This window comes from Passer domesticus, chromosome 13, assembly GCF_036417665.1.
Source record: "Passer domesticus isolate bPasDom1 chromosome 13, bPasDom1.hap1, whole genome shotgun sequence".
Taxonomy (NCBI): domain Eukaryota; kingdom Metazoa; phylum Chordata; class Aves; order Passeriformes; family Passeridae; genus Passer; species Passer domesticus.
The window spans coordinates 8,092,615-8,110,890 of NC_087486.1; the positions used below are offsets into that span (position 1 = coordinate 8,092,615).

The 18,276-nt window shown below is 42.0% G+C and overlaps 1 protein-coding gene across 1 annotated transcript in view; it reads right to left on the reverse strand.

Annotated features, from left to right (window-relative positions):
• Window positions 1-367: 367 nt before the first annotated feature.
• SPOCK1 (SPARC (osteonectin), cwcv and kazal like domains proteoglycan 1) overlaps window positions 368-18,276 on the reverse strand; it is a 270,064-nt gene continuing 252,155 nt past the window's right edge. Inside the window, exons 8-11 of the mRNA XM_064388358.1 lie at window positions 11,707-11,928; window positions 11,040-11,102; window positions 5,921-6,058; window positions 368-4,921 (exon numbers count right to left, since the gene is read on the reverse strand). Of these exons, the coding sequence (XP_064244428.1) occupies window positions 4,731-4,921; window positions 5,921-6,058; window positions 11,040-11,102; window positions 11,707-11,928 (614 nt within the window). The 3' untranslated portion in view covers window positions 368-4,730. The remainder of the gene's footprint in view (window positions 4,922-5,920; window positions 6,059-11,039; window positions 11,103-11,706; window positions 11,929-18,276) is intronic.

Below are 18,276 nucleotides of genomic sequence, written 5' to 3' on the forward strand. Positions count from 1 at the left end.
ATTGCCCTGGATACCTTCAGAAGAGACAGAAAAACATGACAATTTGTAATCTGGAGAGGAAATAGAAATGAAAGCTTCCTCCTCTGCCCTTGCTAGTACCTCAAAAATAAATTTTAATATAATTTGAAAAATTCTGATTGTGGTACAGTTATTCCATTCTGTTTGGTTTCATTTCTGCTTCTGACATAGAGGTTTCTGGAGACCTTGCATTAACTCCACAGATTACAACTGGCATTGAACAGAGGTGTAAGTTATGAAGCAAATATAAAGGAGCATCCATTTCCATGTATGATTAAATGCTGACTCAAGGTAGTGCAGTATTTTTGATCCCCTAAGTTTAATAAAATTCAGGACAGGCAATAAGGAGTCGCAGACAAATTAAAATTTATTGAGACAGACAAAAATGCAACTATTTCAGACTACAGTTAAGCATTTACAGTTAACCAAAGGTAGCAAAATGCTCACATTCCACTTAACTCCTTATGGAAAAAGCATTCAGAATTTACTATGCAGTTCTACTTACTATGATAGTCTACATCCATCTACAGTAGGGACATCGAACTGAAACACGTAATATTTGGATCTCTCCTTACAGATCTACACATTGAACAGTAACAGACATCAACAGCATTGAGAAAAGTATAAAAAGACCAAAACCCACCTACTGTAGAAAGGGCTTTTTGATGTGTAGTAACTGTACAAAGCAGTCTGTGGGTGAAGGATGGCACACAGGAGGGACTGCAGAGAAGCCAACAAATGCAGGAAGCGAAGCTCGAGCGCCCTGGTCTGGGTCTGGTGGTGACCTTAGATCTACATCAGTTGCTGCTTGAGGGAGAAAAGGCTACAAAACTCCTAATATCAAAATATTCCCATGCCAGAAATGTACACTGAGACTAACAGACTAGGCTGGAGAGGCAAAGAGAAGCATTCACTAACAAACAGTGTTGTTTTAAATATAAACTTTACATCTTCAATATAAACTGTAGAATAAATATTAAATAAGCAGTTCAAATGATTAAAAATAATAGTACAGAATAGCTTAAAAAAAGGCAAAGAAAATAAAGAGGATTCTTTGTGTTCACAGCAAAGGCCAGTAATGACCCAAAAAACCCAGCTGTGCTGAAATCTGAACTCAACATTTTGATTTAACTACAGTAGTTAAAAGGAACATAAAGCAACGTCTAACAGTATCTCATAGACTGTAATATGAAAAGAAAATGAGATTAAAAATTGGTTTGTGTTTCTAAAAGAATGGGACAACTCTGATTCCATTTGGTGTCTCTAAAATAGTGGGACAACTCATATTCCATTTTTTACAATGAGAAAATGTTTGGAAGGTCAATGACTTGATTCAGATGGGAAGTAAGTCTTGCTTTGTAAAAAAAAAAAAGGAAAGAGAAAAAGAAAGGAATTGAATTAAATTAAGTTGGAAGCAAATTAAATCCTTTACAAAGCATGAAGAATGGAAGGGGCTTGATCTGGAAGAGCACTGGTACTTGGTAGAATCACTGGTTTCTTTATCACTATTTCATCAAATAGAAGATTTTCTTAATGCATCTCCCCAAACTGGACACACACACACCCACATGCACACACACATTTGTGCATAAATGCATACATACAGTCCCACAGAGATGTACACATGTACACATACAGGCTGCAGGTCCCCCACCACAGGGGGATGCCAGTGGATCACAAAAGGGCTCTGTCAAACAGCTTTGCAGGATTTGGGAACTTGCTCTCAAAGCAATCCAGAGTCTGAGCTGCCCTTCCCAGCACGTGTGCCCTGCTCCTGCCTGGCTGGACCCTGGGACTGGGCACGGCTGCCCTGCCCAGCTGCCCCAGCCCATAACATGGCAATTTCCCATGCTGGCTGGAGTCAGAAAAACACTTGCACGAGTCAAAGAGGTGACTGAAGGGTCACCTGGAGAGGGGGGTGTGCCTGCATCCAGGCCAGCATGCCTACAACAGTCTGTGTGTGTCTGTGTGTGTTTCTGGGTGCAGGACAATGTGCTACCAGGGGCCACCCGAGCCAGCCAAGGCCCCTGACCCTTCACCAGGCTGTGCTGGGCATGGAGATCTTTCACTGCGGCCACCCCATGTTTGAGCTGGTGAGTCTGGGAGACAGAAATTGGTTTACAGTTAGATATAAAGGTCTGATTTATAATTCCAACTCTGATTTGGAAGCATTGCATGTGGAAGATCACAGCCAGGAGACCACCAGTGGGTGGTGCTGCCACATCTGCACATGTAAACTCAGAGATCTTCACATTCACTTTTAAAGGCTTATTTGACAGCTTTAATTTAACCATCTTGCATGTTTGCACAGGACACAGCCCCCTGCATCCCCAGACCTTTTACTGCCTGCAAGGGCTCAGAGTGCCAGGCTTTGCCCTGGGGAGGTGCTGGGCAGGAGAAGGGATTTGCTCTGTGACCTTTGATGTAAGGCACAGCCCAGGATAAGCTGCTGTGGAGGGACACAGGACTGCCAAACCCTCCTAGCACTGTGTGGAGGATGAGCCCAGTCAGGAGGATAAGCATAATCTGCTGAGCTCAGATTTATGGCAGAATGAAATGGCAGCTCTGTGCCTCAGGCAGGTCTTGCACAGGACAGCAGAGCCAGACCCAGAGAGTGTGGGGTTAATTAAGAAAATACCAGAGGAAAACCAGAGAGGATGTTTGAGAAGGAACCTACTGATGGTGTTCAATTGATTCTCAAAACATCATATTTAGGGAGACAGAAATGCTGGGTTATCTGTTCCTCCTGCAAGTTGGTAAGATTTCTGTGAAAGGCAAATAGAAAAACTGTGCATATATGTGTGTGTCTGTGTGTAGTGCAGCTCATGGAAAATGATTATTACATATATTTTTTAACTCTATGGGAAAACCAAAGGGATTTATTTGAGGCAGGGCAGATTGCAGGCCTTTTGCAAATGACTGTGATGGCAGATTTTTGGGAGGATGCAGGGGCGTGAAACAACAAATTCCTCATGGTTTTACACATCCTTCTGCATTAATAATGATTATGCAGGCTTACTCTTTGTTCTCAGGTCATTAATCTGGATAAATAGGAAATAAAAGAGGAGAAAACAGGAGAGGCCCTGCAGCACATGGTACCTGAAAGGAATTCCACTTCTGATCACATCTGAAAGCACAGGTCCTACCCAGAGGGCTGCCAGGCAGGCACTGGCTTTGGAGAGGGCTGAGAGCCAACATCCCCGGGCCAATGTACCTAAAAACTGACTTCTGCCAATCTGTGTGGTATTTTCCAGCTTTCAACAGCCTATGTAGACAACCATGTTGTGACTCAATGCTGTCTGCACCTCTATATCCACCATTAACTCAGAAAAAAAATTCTAATTAGTTTTTGTTGTAAAAACCATATTTTTCATTCTGCAAAATAACTCACTGGCCAACCACAGACGCTGCTAAAATACTTACACCTGCATCCTAATGCAAGAGTGGGGTTAAGGTTCCTCTTACTGCTTCACAAAACAGCAAAAATAACAAAAGATCACCACAGCACATTACTGCATCCGAGAACTGCCATGGGAAAGGACACTGCAAATAATGGAATGTAAATATGCTCTGATACAAGAGCTTTGAATAGATGGGAGGTATTGAGGGAATCACAGATTGGATTTTAATTCTATTCTCTTTTAGGAGTGTGTACAAGTGTGCAGCACCACACTGAGCCAAGGGGTTATGCTTTTGAAATATCACCACCTAAAGCTGCTTTTTTTAAACAGGTATCTTTACATGAAGTAAGGGACAGTTCCTTTTGAGGGTTGGTGTCTTGGGCAGCATTGTGGCTTTGGAAGGAGGGCTCAGGGGAGAGCAGACAGGTCCCAGGTGAGCTGGGAGCAGAGGCTGCCTGTGTGATGTTGTTAGGGACCCTCCTGGTGAAATGAGCTCAGACAGCAGCTGAGGAACAGCTCTGGGGGTGGTTATGATGCTACAAATTCACCAAATACTCTCCTCTTAAACACTCTGAAAGTCAGATGGACTCTGTCCCCTGCCTCCAGGGCTGGGTCCATGACAGCTGTAGCATCTCTTAAGATCACAAAGGCCATGTTCCTTTATCAAAGAAAGAGTGTCAGTGAGCTGATTGTGCCCTGGTGGGAGCTTTGCCTTCAGTGTGAGCTGGACTAAGCCTGCTGGACTCATTCTCAGAGAATGGAAGGAAGGGAAAGTCCTGCCAGTGGGTTTTCTTCTGGATTAACCCCTGGTACTGGGCAGCCACTGTCCAAAGAGACTTACTCTTCACTGGGACATTATAAATATGGACTGGAAAATGAGGCACCTACTTTTCCTTCTTCATGAAAGAAAAACTTTTTCTGATATGATCCAGGTAACAATGTATGACACAAATTCTCTGACATGAGAGGGGCTTCTAAGCCTTTGTATTGTTTTTTTTTGAGCCCCTTCCAGGGTTCTTTCACAGGATGGATTTCATAAGTGGTGCAAGTGAGGATTAAGACACAAAATGGTTTTGAAACAAAACTCATTGCCCCTGTGGATAGAACAAAAATCCCCCAAACCAACTGAACAAAACTGTATTCCAAACAGTCCTTTGCTGGAAAAAAAGTTGTCATCCAAATTAAATTGGCAATACAAAATTAAACTCAGTAGAGAGGGAATTTTTGTGCCAGGTACTCTCAGATACAATTGCAGAGATATGATGTGAGTTGCAATATTGTGCAAAACGTGAGTCCTCATCATGATGGGCACTACCATATATAACCAATTTCATCATCCTTATCATCATCTTCATCTTCATCATCTTCATTAGCTGCTCTTACGTGAATCTTCAGTTTCCCTTCTTTGTCTTTTTTTGTTGCTTCAGGTTCCTCTTCCAAATCATCCAACAATACAACAGATCCACCACTGCCAAAATCCCCTGAGGTTTCTTGCTCTTCTTCTGAAACAGGTGAGCAGGAAAGGTCATTTCCTCACAGAACAGCAAACTCCACGTTAATCACTATCCTTGTCATGCAAGCCACTGTCATTTGCAATGCTATTTTTTAAATTAATTGGTTCAGCTATTCATGAAACAACCTTAAAATTTCAATTTTCATTCTGAACTGGGATAAATACGTATCAATTGACTCTGAAAAGTTTTTTTTTTTTTTTTTTGCATAAAATGCCCCTTTATGCATTATCCTCCTCCTAGAGGCTTGATTGGAAAGTTCCAGATCACATGCATGCAGGCCAGAAATCACTATTCCTTTGTAAATACTTTAATTCCATCACTGCTCTGTAAACCAGGCAAAAAATTTGTAAAAAATGCTTTTATTTGAGTGTATAAACCTCACTCTGCAAATATAGTTATAGAGCCGAATATCTGTGATGTTATTCTGGGCATCCTGGACCTTCTAGGTCTTTGTTCCTTCTCAAAAAAGAAAGCTGCACTCAAAACCATTGCTGAGGTACTCGGGAGGGCTGTAGGTGACATCTTCCTTGTCTGGGCACAACAGCAAATTGGTGATTTCACTTACCTACCTAATATTGTCCTGTCAGCAATTGTATTGGGTTTGGTTGCTAATGTATACAATTTAACACATTTAGGCCTTCCCTTGTCTGGAAAGTTCCAGTAGTTGTGCATTCCAGAGTATACAGAACAATATATTGAATAACATCGCAGAGCAACCCCAGACCCTTAATTTTAATATCACTAACTGCAATTTCCAGGCTGGAAGCAAAAATACCTTAACAGTGGCTATTGCTAACTTGTGCTGCACCCCTGCTGTCCAAAGGACCCATGAGGGCCCCATTTGTGTGTGAGCAGGAAAACAGAGGAGCACTTTGAACTGTGCTGCTCGTGTTTTCCCTTTTGTCATCATCCTCGGTGGCACAGCAATGGCAGGGTTACAGCAGTGTTAATTCCCCCATTGTCTGAGGAAAGCAGATCATTACTCACCACAGCTGACTGTGCCTTGCTTTCTGGAGCCAGCTATCTCATTGCCATACTTATCAACACACCAGCACTGCCCCGTGCTGCCATGGCACTGCGTGGCTTTGTAATAACCTTCTTCATTGCACCGGGGGATGAAAGCACCTGAATAAAATATAAGGAGTGCTCAGTAATGCAATCCTCTGCAGGAGCAAACACACAGAGAGGGTATTATGAACTCAGCACTTATATACATGAAGATCTTGACAATGTTGGCAAGGAAATACGTGTGATTATCTGGTGCCTGAAAGGGCGAAGGAATTATTTCTGGTGAGCTCTTTGCAGACACCCTGGTCCCAGTGTATAAATGTTTGTTCATATCCAGCACACGGAGGAGGGTGTCACACAGCTCTAGAGAGAGCTTCAGTCTGCCCCTGAATGATTGATATTGCCACAGAACCTTTTCACATTTAACTCCTGGTTTTAAACTTTTCTTCCCAACTGGATTATTACCCCAACTTCATTAGTTCTGCATTTCCCTCCATTTGCACTCCTTCAGTGTTTATCACATGAGTCTTTCCACAACACTGTAATTATCCCTGGAAGGTATCTGCCATCTGCTTGCTATTCATACTAATCTCAGGCACATCCCCTGACTTACTGAGAGTTCCCATGTATAAAAGAAGAAATAATGCATGGGCTTTACAGACAGGGACAACAGGATCTCAACCAGTAAGTCTTTGGATTTGAAGCCCAAGTTTTGTTTCACAATAAAACCAATATATTTCAGCTTTATAGAGTGTGGTTCATTCTGGCTTCTGCAAAGAGGGAAACTCTCAGGAGAAACCTATGTTATTGTTCCCACCATTTTCAGCAGATACAGCAAATGTACTTCAGTATGAAAAACCCTCTTGTTCTTTGAGATGAGTTAGCTTTATTCCCACCGGAGGTCAGTACATTCATTTTTCCCTTCTTTGTCAATTGCTTCAATTTGAAACATGACATAAACACACCCTTGCCCCCAAATTTCTTGTCTCAAACGATTTTTGAGAAAGTGTTTTTCTCCTTTGTCAAAGATACCAGTGATTTACTGGTGGTTCAGTAAAGTTTTTTAACTAGTTCCATGTGTAGCATCTATTCAGACAGCACATGTGTCAAAGGGGCCACTTCCACTACATTTCTCATAGGAAAAGATGAATGAGAAGGTGCTGCCCAAATGACACCAGATTTCCTATATAAAACATAAATGTGGAAGTCAGTCAGTCTCATGCACACAGAGAGCTACACAAAGTGAATCTGAATATCAAAACTCATTGTTCTGCAGATCTTCTCTAAAGTTTGAGTGTTGCTAATACACGTCTGGGAGATGAGAAGAGAAACCTTTGAACACTTGCAGAAATCTTTGTACATCAGATCAGTTTTGGAGACCACATCCATGACCGAGAATATTTTAAATAATGTCAAAGCAAGATCTTGTAGCAGGTTTGCTAACAGGTATCACCATTATGTTCATGTACAAATGTAAGCATGCTAGCAACTATCAAAGATTCATTTTAATTATTTATAAGGCAATAGTTTTAATAACAAACATATGTATTTGCCTTGGCAGGTTTTTGTAGGTTAATACCCAGTGTCCAAAATTCATCTCAATATCAATTAGGAAAGATTTTTTTTCATATTTATGCTCATGTCCTGCCTCTGATAAGCACTCCAGGTGTTTATCAAACCATACAGAACCTTGGGAAAAGTGGTCAGGTGCTGCCTTGGAGCTGGTGTAAATCAGCATAGCTGTACCCATGTCACTGGAGCTGCCCTTTTATGTCTGATCAACATCTGGTTCCAGGGAAGGATCAAAGGGGGAACCTCAGAGGCATTACAGGGTGAGCAGAGAAGAGCTTCTGCATTTTAAACTGATTTAAACTGCTTTCTCTTTTCCTAGGGCAATGCAACCTTTTCCTTCTTTGAAACAGGCCTTTTTGCATAGTTTCACTGTTTCTTGTAAGGTATGAAAATGTTCCACGCTGCCTATAAAAGCTTTAAAAGATTTAAAAATAAATTGTGGCCCAGGCTCAGTGCCAGCATAACTGTATGTGGAATAGATTCACACTTTGGGTCACAGTGAAGAGTGGAAGGTGCTTTTCCTTCTGCGTGGGAAATTCATGCTAATTTGTATGTAACACTGGAGCTTTAAATATTTATCTATGCATACTAATGTCGCAGTATTTGCCAACTATCAGAGGGAGGATACAGCATGTCCTCTGTGATGTGTCAGGTGCAGGTGATAATCTGGAGAGGATAGAGAGTGGCTGGGAACAAGTGTTGTACAACATGATGATTCTCCCTGTGAACTGTACACAAATCAGCCTGTTTTTGGCAGAAATGAGCTGGCTACAAGCTCTGCTATCCTGGAACATGGCACCCAGACAGACCATTTGCTGGGTTTGGCATCAGGGAACATCTGGAGCTTCCCTCTCCAGAGGTTCCTGCACAAGCCTGGACTCACAAAATGTGAGTCACTCCCCACAAACTGCCTCAAGCTACTGAATCCTGCTTCCCATCTCCCTTTGCCCTGGAAAGGCTTTAGTTATTCCACACAAAATGAACAGCACTGTTGCACCTGTGTCCTCTCTATGGACCCAGACCTATACTTTTTTTTTTGGTTTGCATCATTTCCTTATCTATATAACACTCCCCTTCCTTAGAGAACAGGAGGAGAATAATTATATGCTAAAGATAGAGGTAAAAGCCTGTCAGAATTAAGTACTAGCCAGCACACAGCTCCTGGTATTAGCTATTATATTAGCTGAATCCACAGGGTTGATATAGGAGAAAACAGTGATGGGAGCAGAAATTTATTACTTTAGTGGAGTGGGAGAGGCATTATCAGGCTGCACAGTTGTGTGCTCTAAAAGTACAGTCTCTGCAGTTAATTGTACTCCAGATAAATCTGGTAGGAAAAGATGAATAGTGCTGTTTACTTTTTAATTCAGTCTCCTGGGATGCTAGACTTCATTTGAAAGCCTCCAAATTCAACATATCTAATGGCAATGGCTTTGAAGTACTTTGTTGCAACTGTCATGTGTTTTGAAAAATATATAGAGAAGGAAATATCAAAAGTCATCATTTTTATCAATGGATACAAGTTAACAAAAACATTCTTCATGCTAGTGCCAAGACTGTAAGTGCTGTGCTCTCTCTGTCAGGGTCAGAGGAGGAAAGAGAATAATTAAATATTACTTTCCCTGAAAATACTAATCTCTCTTTTCCAACTTTACCATTGCTACAAGTCACGTGTATGTTTGAGCTTCCATTTGAATGATTTTTCAGACAGTGAAAAGACAATGTTTTCTGCTGTATAAATAGCTCTGATATCAAATTAAAATCTCCATGACAGGTGTCATTATGCAGGAAGACTTTCAGGGTAGGTGAAGCAAAGAGTTCCTCTTTATATTATAATTTTCTAGCTTGTGGAGCAACATGTGCCTGACACCTTGATTTGTTGAACTTCACCACTTTCATTCTTCTTCTATTTTTTTTTTTATTAATACAGTTGACTAGAAGTTATTTGTGCTAAGGGACCATTCTTACTGCTTTTACTTTGTCATTTTACTCCTGCTATTGTGATCAGATCCCAGTGACATGTGCTACAACCACCTGCATGTTGAACTACCTGCAACCCAGGCATCATTCTTCCCACACACCAGAATAAACTACTTAGGTTTCAACCTAGATGACATTTATTGCACGTAGAAAATAACACCAAAGCATAAAATAAATATGGGATAGTCAGAGCTATCTGTTAAGAACTGGGCTTCTTATTCTTTTAGGTGACTTTGAAAATCATGACACCCATGAGACAGAGAACATTGTGACTTCTTCTGTCACAACATTCCCTTGAACACAAATGCAGAATATTTACTGAATGGAGCACACAAATCCCAAGTGATCGATCCTCCCTTTGCTCCCACAGCTACGAACAGCAGGAGCTGTAACTCTGAAACATCCTAATCTTCATGTGAACTTGCTATGAAAGGATGATGGATCTAAACCACAGTAGTTTAGGAATGTTTACTATTAATTGAAACCAATGAATCCAGGTTGGGATTGTTCACAAGGCACCTGAACCTTGAGTCCAAATGGCAGTGGCACCTGGGAGTGGCAGGATCTGGCAGAGCTGAGCTGTTTGCAGGGTGTGCTGTTGAGGATGCAGGAGCTGCAGGCTCTGAGCAGCCCTGCAGCAGAGCTGTGCACACCCTGTGCTGCAGCTGGGGATGCTGTGGGAGCCTGACATGTTCTCCATGGTGGGGCTGAGCTCAGCCTCTCTGCTCAAGGGGGAAGTGCAGGGCTTGCATCTGTCCTGCTGCACCTCAGGGGCCGGGCTCTGTGTGCACAAATGTGCTGGGACACAAGTTTTGGTAAAACACCAGCACACAAACACCAGGCCACGCACCACTGGCTGATTTTAGGGTAGGGAATTAGTCACTTGAATTTTTTTCAGTTCAGCAACCTGATTTTTTGGCAATTAATTCGGAAAATACCAGATGGGGATTTATTTAACCTGATTTTAGATATCCATCTGTCATGAATCAATTCAGTCTCCCAACAGGCACAAAAGAGAGGGACAGGCAGGACCACATCTTACAGCATGAATCATCCTCTAGGCTGCCTAAAATGAGGTGATATAAATTCCTGTTTTCATATACACAGAATATACTGAAATATTTTAAAGAGTGATTAGGCCAAATTGAGCCCCAAGGAAAGCCTGCATTGTATCATAACTGGAAGGGAACATGAATGCACCTTCAGTCACCCTTCAAAAATGGGAGCCTTGAGTATCAAGCAGCCTCCCAGTACTTACTCTGACCTGTGAGGTGATGAAGGCAGTATTAAGCTCTGTGCAGACAAGGCTTTGCATTTCTGGAGAGCTGTAAATTAGCTCTGAACCCGTTGCCACGCTGACACCTGTTCTGTGTGTTGCTATCTCATTATTTGTTTAATTTCATAGTGTCAGGCCTACGCTCGGTGCTGCATATTCCCGACTCAAAACATTAGTCTCTAATTGAAAAACCATTACTGCATATAAAGTTACAATAATCACAGAAGCTTTAATTAGTTGAGCAAATGAATAGCAAGTAATCGAACTTACCCAACAGACTCTTCCCTCTACTTAGCTTTTGAATTCTATTCATTTCATTCTGGCAAGGAAGACCTAAAATATAATGTATAAGAATCAGTTTCCAGATGGTACAGGACAGGCTCTGTAATGACTGGCTTCACTGCTGACATGAAATGTAGGCTACTGTACACCTGGGACTGAGAGAAGCCCATATGCTGGTACTGTACTGCAAAACAAATTTATGTCATTAGCTCCACTAATTAAAAAAAAAAAAAAGAAAAAAAAAAGGCAACACACTGTAGTTGAGAGTAGTGTTTGGGGGCCATTTTAATTGTTAAACCATTCTACCTCTCTTTTCACCAAACTGACATCATGCCAGCTCTCTGATTTATGACTTGCTAATTGGCTAAATTCTGTGTTAATAAAAGAGTAAATTCTTGAGCTTTCTGTCAGCAATAGAGCTTATTTCTAGACTGTGTGCAGTGACACTTACTACTTTGTTTGATTTAATGATCAAGGGACGTTAATATAGTTCATCTGTGACAATAAACATGGTTCCAGAATGCCCTTCACACTGGTGCTGGGCAAGAGGGCTTTTTAACACACCTGCCTGCCAATGAGCAAGCTCTACAGGCAGGCCCTGAAACACAGGGAGAGCCAAAGAGCTCCTCTTTGCATTGCAAATGGCACAGCTCACCGCCTGGCTTCTGGAAGCAATAGCACCACTCGTTGTTGGAAAGCTTCCCGTCCTTGAAGGAGTCGCAGGAGTTGAAGAGTGGCTTGACACAGGGCTCGTACTTATCCAGATAAATGGCACTGATCTCCGAGGGATCCAGCAGCAGGTCATAGTTCATGTCAAGTTTGTTGAACATCCAGCCCAAGGAATCCTTACAGATTGGTAGGATGCTGGTGTCAAATCCTGTAAGAAGACAGGCAAATATTCCCCAGCTGAACCCCGGCATGCCCCCAGCACAGGAGCCACTGCCAAGGTGAAGCTCTGCCAACTTTTCTTTTTTTGGCTGGACTCTGAACATTGAGCTGATTTGCCCAAAGCAGAACAAAGTCCTAAGGCTGAACTGACTGTGTAAAGCTTAAAGCCCAAGAACAGCTACAAACCAGAGCACTACTCACACACTGTGGGAGCTGTGGGGTAGAGAGGGCTGAGATTCAGAACTGGTTTCTGTAACTTAAAAGTATCTCTACTCAAAAAATTCTTGCTTTTTTTTCCTTTCAGTCCTCAGTCCAAGTGTGTTGGCCTGGTTCCAGGAAACTAAAATGTAATGAGAAAAGGCTACACCCACCATATTTTCAAAGTAGACTGTATCTGAATGCAATTTAAATCTTGTTTCTCATACTTGTTTCTAGTTGCCTGATCACATTCTTTCCTGCTGTGCTCTCACCTTCTACCTCTCATCCTTGCTTTTCACTTTTCAAAGGCCTGTCTGTGGTTTGTGACAACAAACTGCTTTGATCTGGACTGTGAGCTGTCTGGGGGAGGCAGGGGGAGAGAAGAGGTGAGGTGTCTCTGTTGCTCACATCACTCTGAGGGAGGGCACAGCTTCAGCTGGAGCTGCCCAGAGCTGCCCATGCTCTTGTATGCTGTACCAGCACCTTCCTGCAGCAACACAGGATTCTGCTTTTCCAGCGCTTTGGAAACCATCACCATCATTCATTTTAATAGCCCAGATTCTTCAAAGACTGCTGCAGCAGCAGTGGTTATCACAGAAAGCCCAAGTCATGCATATAGATACCACTGTGTATATGAGATACACGTTCCAGTACCCTGCAGTCTCCAGAAAAACAGGGGAATGGGTATAACACTATAAATCCACACTGCCATGGTATTTTTTCAATGCTTAGACTAAATTCCAAGTTATCTACAATGTAAGGAAGAATATTTGCAATACAGAGATAATAAATCTGATAACAAGGGTATTGGTTTCAACCAGAACTCAGAAACTTGAATCCATTGGTTGGGGATTTGCAGGGACAGAGGGCTCCTGACACCCTGGGCCTCTGGTGCTCACACTGCTCCAGCTGGGAGCAGTAACCTGCCTGTGCACTGCTCACTCTGCTTTGGGCCACATAGAGAAGCCTGATGAGCTTTTTCCTTCAGCTGCAACTTTCACTGAAAGAGGTTAAGCTTAGCTTTATTTGCTGTACATGTTCCTTTCAGGATGCTGCTTTGTTGAAGTGCAAGCTGAGATGTTGCTGGAATCATGCTGACAGTTTGTTCAAGCTCTGCACCCTACTTGCTATTTTAGGCATTAATCCAAAGGAGAGCAGGGCTTTTTGCTGGAAGCTGTGGTTTTTGTATGCAGCTGTGGCTCAAGGTTGTCAGTGACACAGAGGGACAATCAGAAGGGTTAACTAATGGGAAGGTCTGTGTCATTCATAATACATGTTTCTGTAAGGAAGGAGGAAGGTAATGCCATTTCCTCAGGGCTAGAGGCAGCTCAGACAGGGAAGAGAGAAATCATGCTGAACATTTCATCACATTTTTATGCTGTTATCTCCCATAACATTATCTAATCATGTTTGAGCACAGTGAAAAAGAACAAGGCTGTGTGAATAGATGTAGGGGGGAGCTGCCTTGCTGAAGCAATTAGAAATATTGACTTCAATTATTTAAGTCATCTGAAGAAGGCGAGCAGGACTTGGTTGCTGTGCAATCTTTTGTCAAGTGAAAGGATTTAAGATTCCTCACCTTTGCCTTTACAGAGCAACAGGAGCAGGGCACTCAGTCCTGTCCTGTGCAGGTGTTTGGTGCCAGATTCCCCAACCCAAGGCAGGTTAAAAGTAGTCAAACAGGCAGGGGTGGATCATTCAGCTGCAGGGTGGAGTGGGATCAGCTCCAGCTATCCCAGTTTAACAGTCTCCAGGAGAAAAAGTTTCTAATGTCTGCTCTTTTTCTGCACAGATGCTCTCTCTGACAATGGATTTTACATGCTGTGGTGGCTCTTACTGCTGCAAAAGATGAGAAACTGCAAGGTATTCTGTGTCATCAGTTGGGTATGGTACGTGTTGCTCAGCCCCTGATGGTCTCTAAAGTCATCTCTTAACTGGCAGGGACCAAAGAAGGGAGATCTGGAATGAACTTGCCCCTGACAGTACCTGTAGATTATTTCTGAGTCTTGTCCTCCCTGTTGGGAAATCTCCACCTGTGTGTGCAATGGGGATACACCACCAGCCTGCCCTCAGAAGGGATCTGAGCAAATCACCAGCAGTAACTGCAGTGAGTACAAAGCTGCTCTGTGACACCATCAGGGCTTGGTGGGAGATACAGCTGGGAAAGGCCACTCGAGAAGACAGTTAATTACATTAATTGAGGAGGTTTTGATTATAATTTCTTATAAACAAGGAAGCTTTCACTGTTGTGACCAGAGTTCCAGATTAGATTTATTAAGAGGCTGGTTTACTAAACAGTGCTGGATTATCAGACAATGTGGTCTGGAAGTCCTGAAATATTGAAGTGGTAAGTGTGACAGAAAGTCCTTAGCTAGATGGTTATTATCAGTGGAAAGTTAATTCTTTTATTGTCCCCCAATATGTTATTGAAGCAGCTCCACTTCATATTGTCTCGTGGTAAAAGCTACTGCCCATAAATTGCATCTGCAGCCCAAAACCAACAACCCTGGATGCTCACAGCACCCAGAACCAGAAGTGAAAGCCAAATGTCCCCTAAATGTTCAACAAAGGCTCTGACTCACAGCATAACCAGGGCAGCTTTTGGAAAATGGCTTTTGGAGCTCACTTACCTTCCCTGGGATGTCAGTCTGCTCCCACTGGCCTGGTGAGGCCCAGTGATATTGACTGAATTAACTTATTTTTAGAGTCTTCTGATATATTTATCTATAAATATGATGCAATTTTCTGGATGAAATAAACCACATACTATAATGCTGGATTTCCAGCACAACAGACCCAGAATAAGCAATCTCAGTGAGAACTCTTCTGCATCTTTCTGTTCATCAGCTCAGTGCTGCAGTGCCTTTGGTGAGAAGCAGGAGAATGGTGCAGGCTCCACATCCCTCTTGGCTCCTTGGCACAGGCTGCCCACACAGATGCCAGTGAATGTCAGCTGAGGTGGTGGCTGCTCTCATTTGGACACCTGCTCACAAGGACCTGGACTAAGACCATCTTGTTCCTCTTTTCAACTGACAGATGTTCAGCATCCTGACAACTTTCATTCACTACAGAGCTGGAAGGAAATCAAGCTGGTGACCTACACGTAAAAGTCTATCATCCCATTGACACATAAAATGCTCCACCTCCTCTGAATTAAAATGGAATTAAATTTAAAAAAGTCTTTAGGTGAAAATCCTTATTAAAAATAAACACACCTTCTGGCATGGAAGAATTATTTTTCCCCTTCAAGAGTTGACTTACATGAGCCATTTTTATTTTATTAAAGTATACTACAATTAAATTAACAGGGGTATAATTAACCTAATTTCCCCCATCGCTTAAAATAAAAGGAGGAGGAGAAGAAATGTTCCCCAGAAAAAAATCTTTCATATTGCCTAGACCTCTAGTAAAAGAAAAACAACACCCACTCCAACCAAGGAGACTGTCTGGATACAATATGGGGATGTTATGAATTATCAACAGGCTCAGAAGCAATTTGAATCTGATCTTGCTACCTAATTAGTTTTATTATTTCCCTATGTCAAAACATGTCCCCGAGTTTCTTACATCATTTATTGAGGAGATTTTAATTGCACAAAGCCTTCAGAAGACAAAGTACCTGGCCCAAGGTGCTTTGCTGGGATCAGAGAGCTCAGGGAAGGAAGGTTTGAAATCTAAACACAATGATCTTCCTCCTGCTTTTCCTTTCAAGAGACTTACAAAGAAAATAAAAAGGAGTGTACTTTTTTTCCTTCACCTGGGGGTGAATATAATACACTCAAAATTCTTATTTACTCTCACACTAACATCTTGAAAAATTAATGCAGCATGGAGAAATCTCTGCTGGAAAACCTTCTCAGGACAGCTGATGTGTCGGAGGCATTGTAGCCATGGCATGCCACCATCTGCTCCTTTTACTGCCATGGGGGCACATCCAAAATGGATTATTTGAGGATGTTCATGCCTTTTCAAACCCTGCAGGCACAACCAAACCAGTTCAGTTTAATGAAGGGATGTGTGTGGTGAGGAGAGCAACAGAGGCTGAGCCATAAAAGAGGGCAATGTGTACATCAGAGTGTGTGTCCTGTTTGCCAGGATTCACAGACATTCTTTTCTACAGCTTGGGTATGTGAACTTTGCTTTAAATTCTGAGCCCTGCTTAAGGTGTCTTTCATTTTTACAAATGTTTGAAGTTGGAGAGAGCCAAATACTGCTGTCCTCACCCTGTGTGTATTTTCGGTGCGACCAGAGAGAATGTGAGCTGCAGAATTTGGCACATGCAGATTAATGAATGAATATTGTTGCAAAGTCTCAAAAAGAAAAACAAACCCAGGTTTTGTGGCATTTAAAAATGGCTTAGGCATCTAAACTCATAAAGTTTCTTTCTTTTTTTTTTTTTAATTGATAGAGAAGAAAATAAGAAAAAGTGCCAAACTAAGTCAACAGTCTAAAAACGAACATTGCTGAGATCAAGTCTTTAAAATCATCGGGCAGCCTTTCAAATAAAAGCTGCCAGGAATCAAACCAAACTAAAAAGAGATAACAGCTCCTCTGTGAATCAGAGCAAACACTGCAGAATTACCAGGAATGTTTTTCTCACTGAAATTGCTTAAAAAAAAATAAAAAAAAAGCCTCAACACCTTTAGGATTTGGCCTCTGGCAAGGTCATCATGAGGATGTCACAAATCATCTGCATAAAAACATTCTTTTGACAATCTGATAAAATGAGATTTCCTGTGATTCTGGGCCTAAAGGACTTCAAATAAAGTTTAAAGCCTCTAAGGCTTTCTGTCATGGGGTTTGAAATGAATTCACATCTGGAAGCCATGATTAGCTGTACATCCAGTTGCTTTTTGCACTGTGGTTTGGATCCTCTGTATGAGAATATCTTTTTTTGGAGCACTGTTTCAGAAATAAGTAGGACATATGGTTTTAAAGACATTGCCTTTGTTGCAAACACTGTGCAAAATAAGGGACACCTGAAGAAGGATCATTTTCACAGAACATGACTTGTTTTACCACAGAGTTTTAAGATGTGTGGTGGAATTGCTGGGTTTGACTGTAGTTTTGAGCAATACAGCCCGTGGTATATTGTGTTTTTATGAAGAGGCAATCTGCTGCTATCCCAGCCCAGATGCAGCACAAAAGAGAGGGGCTCTGGAGACCTGGACCAACACAAAATGCCCACCCTGATGTGCTCCTCTAGTGACCCTGCAGCCTCTGTGGTGTCACTCTACAGGGACTCCAGGTGAAAAGAGCCATAAAAGCAGCAGCTGCGTGGAACCTTCAAATTCTGGGTTTGGACCCTGGCTTTACACAGCTCATCCCAGAGAATCAGTAAAGTGACAGTGAGGCACACACCTAGATAAAATTTGTGCATCCTACTTTGCAGCCCAAGGGTCCATGTGTTTTGGGACACTGTTTAAAAGAATTAATGAGTCCTTACAGAAAGTGAATTTGCATCTGCTCTCTGATGAGCATGACCTCTTTTAATGCTGTTATCTGAATCTTTCCCCTCCCTGGTGACTAAATGACATCAAAATCAGTCATGTTGGCTTAACCCACAGAGAGTAAATGTCCTCTAGACTGTTCGTCTTCTTCCTTTCTTAAAAAAAAAAAAAAAAAAAAAAAAAAAAAAAAAAAAAAAAAAAAAGAAGCATCAAAGGAGGCAAAGCTGGTGATATTAAATACCCAGGACACAATGGGCTCCAGCTTTCTGCACCATTTGACTCTTCTAGCTCCCTGGCTCAGATGTGGATGTTTTAATTATTCTCCCCCTTACATAAACTGTTAGCAGAAAATGTTCAAGTAAAATCTAAGTGAGTTTTTTCCAACATTGGCATAATGTTCCTTATGCTTATATGCCATATTTTCATCTTATGCCACTGACACTGTGTCAGAAAATGCCTGGTTATAAAAATGGTGGTTAAGCAGAGACCAGAGTCCAACCCCAATAAATTATTTGGATGCAGCCAATTGAATTGGAAGGTGATGGGATTTAACTGTACAGACACAAACTATACCATAATAATTAACCCCAGTACTTGAGAGAGCTCCCTGAGCAGTGTCAGTTACTCATGCAGAGGTGATCTCCATGGCCTTCAGACAGCTGTTTGCCTGATTAACTTGTGCAGGTCTC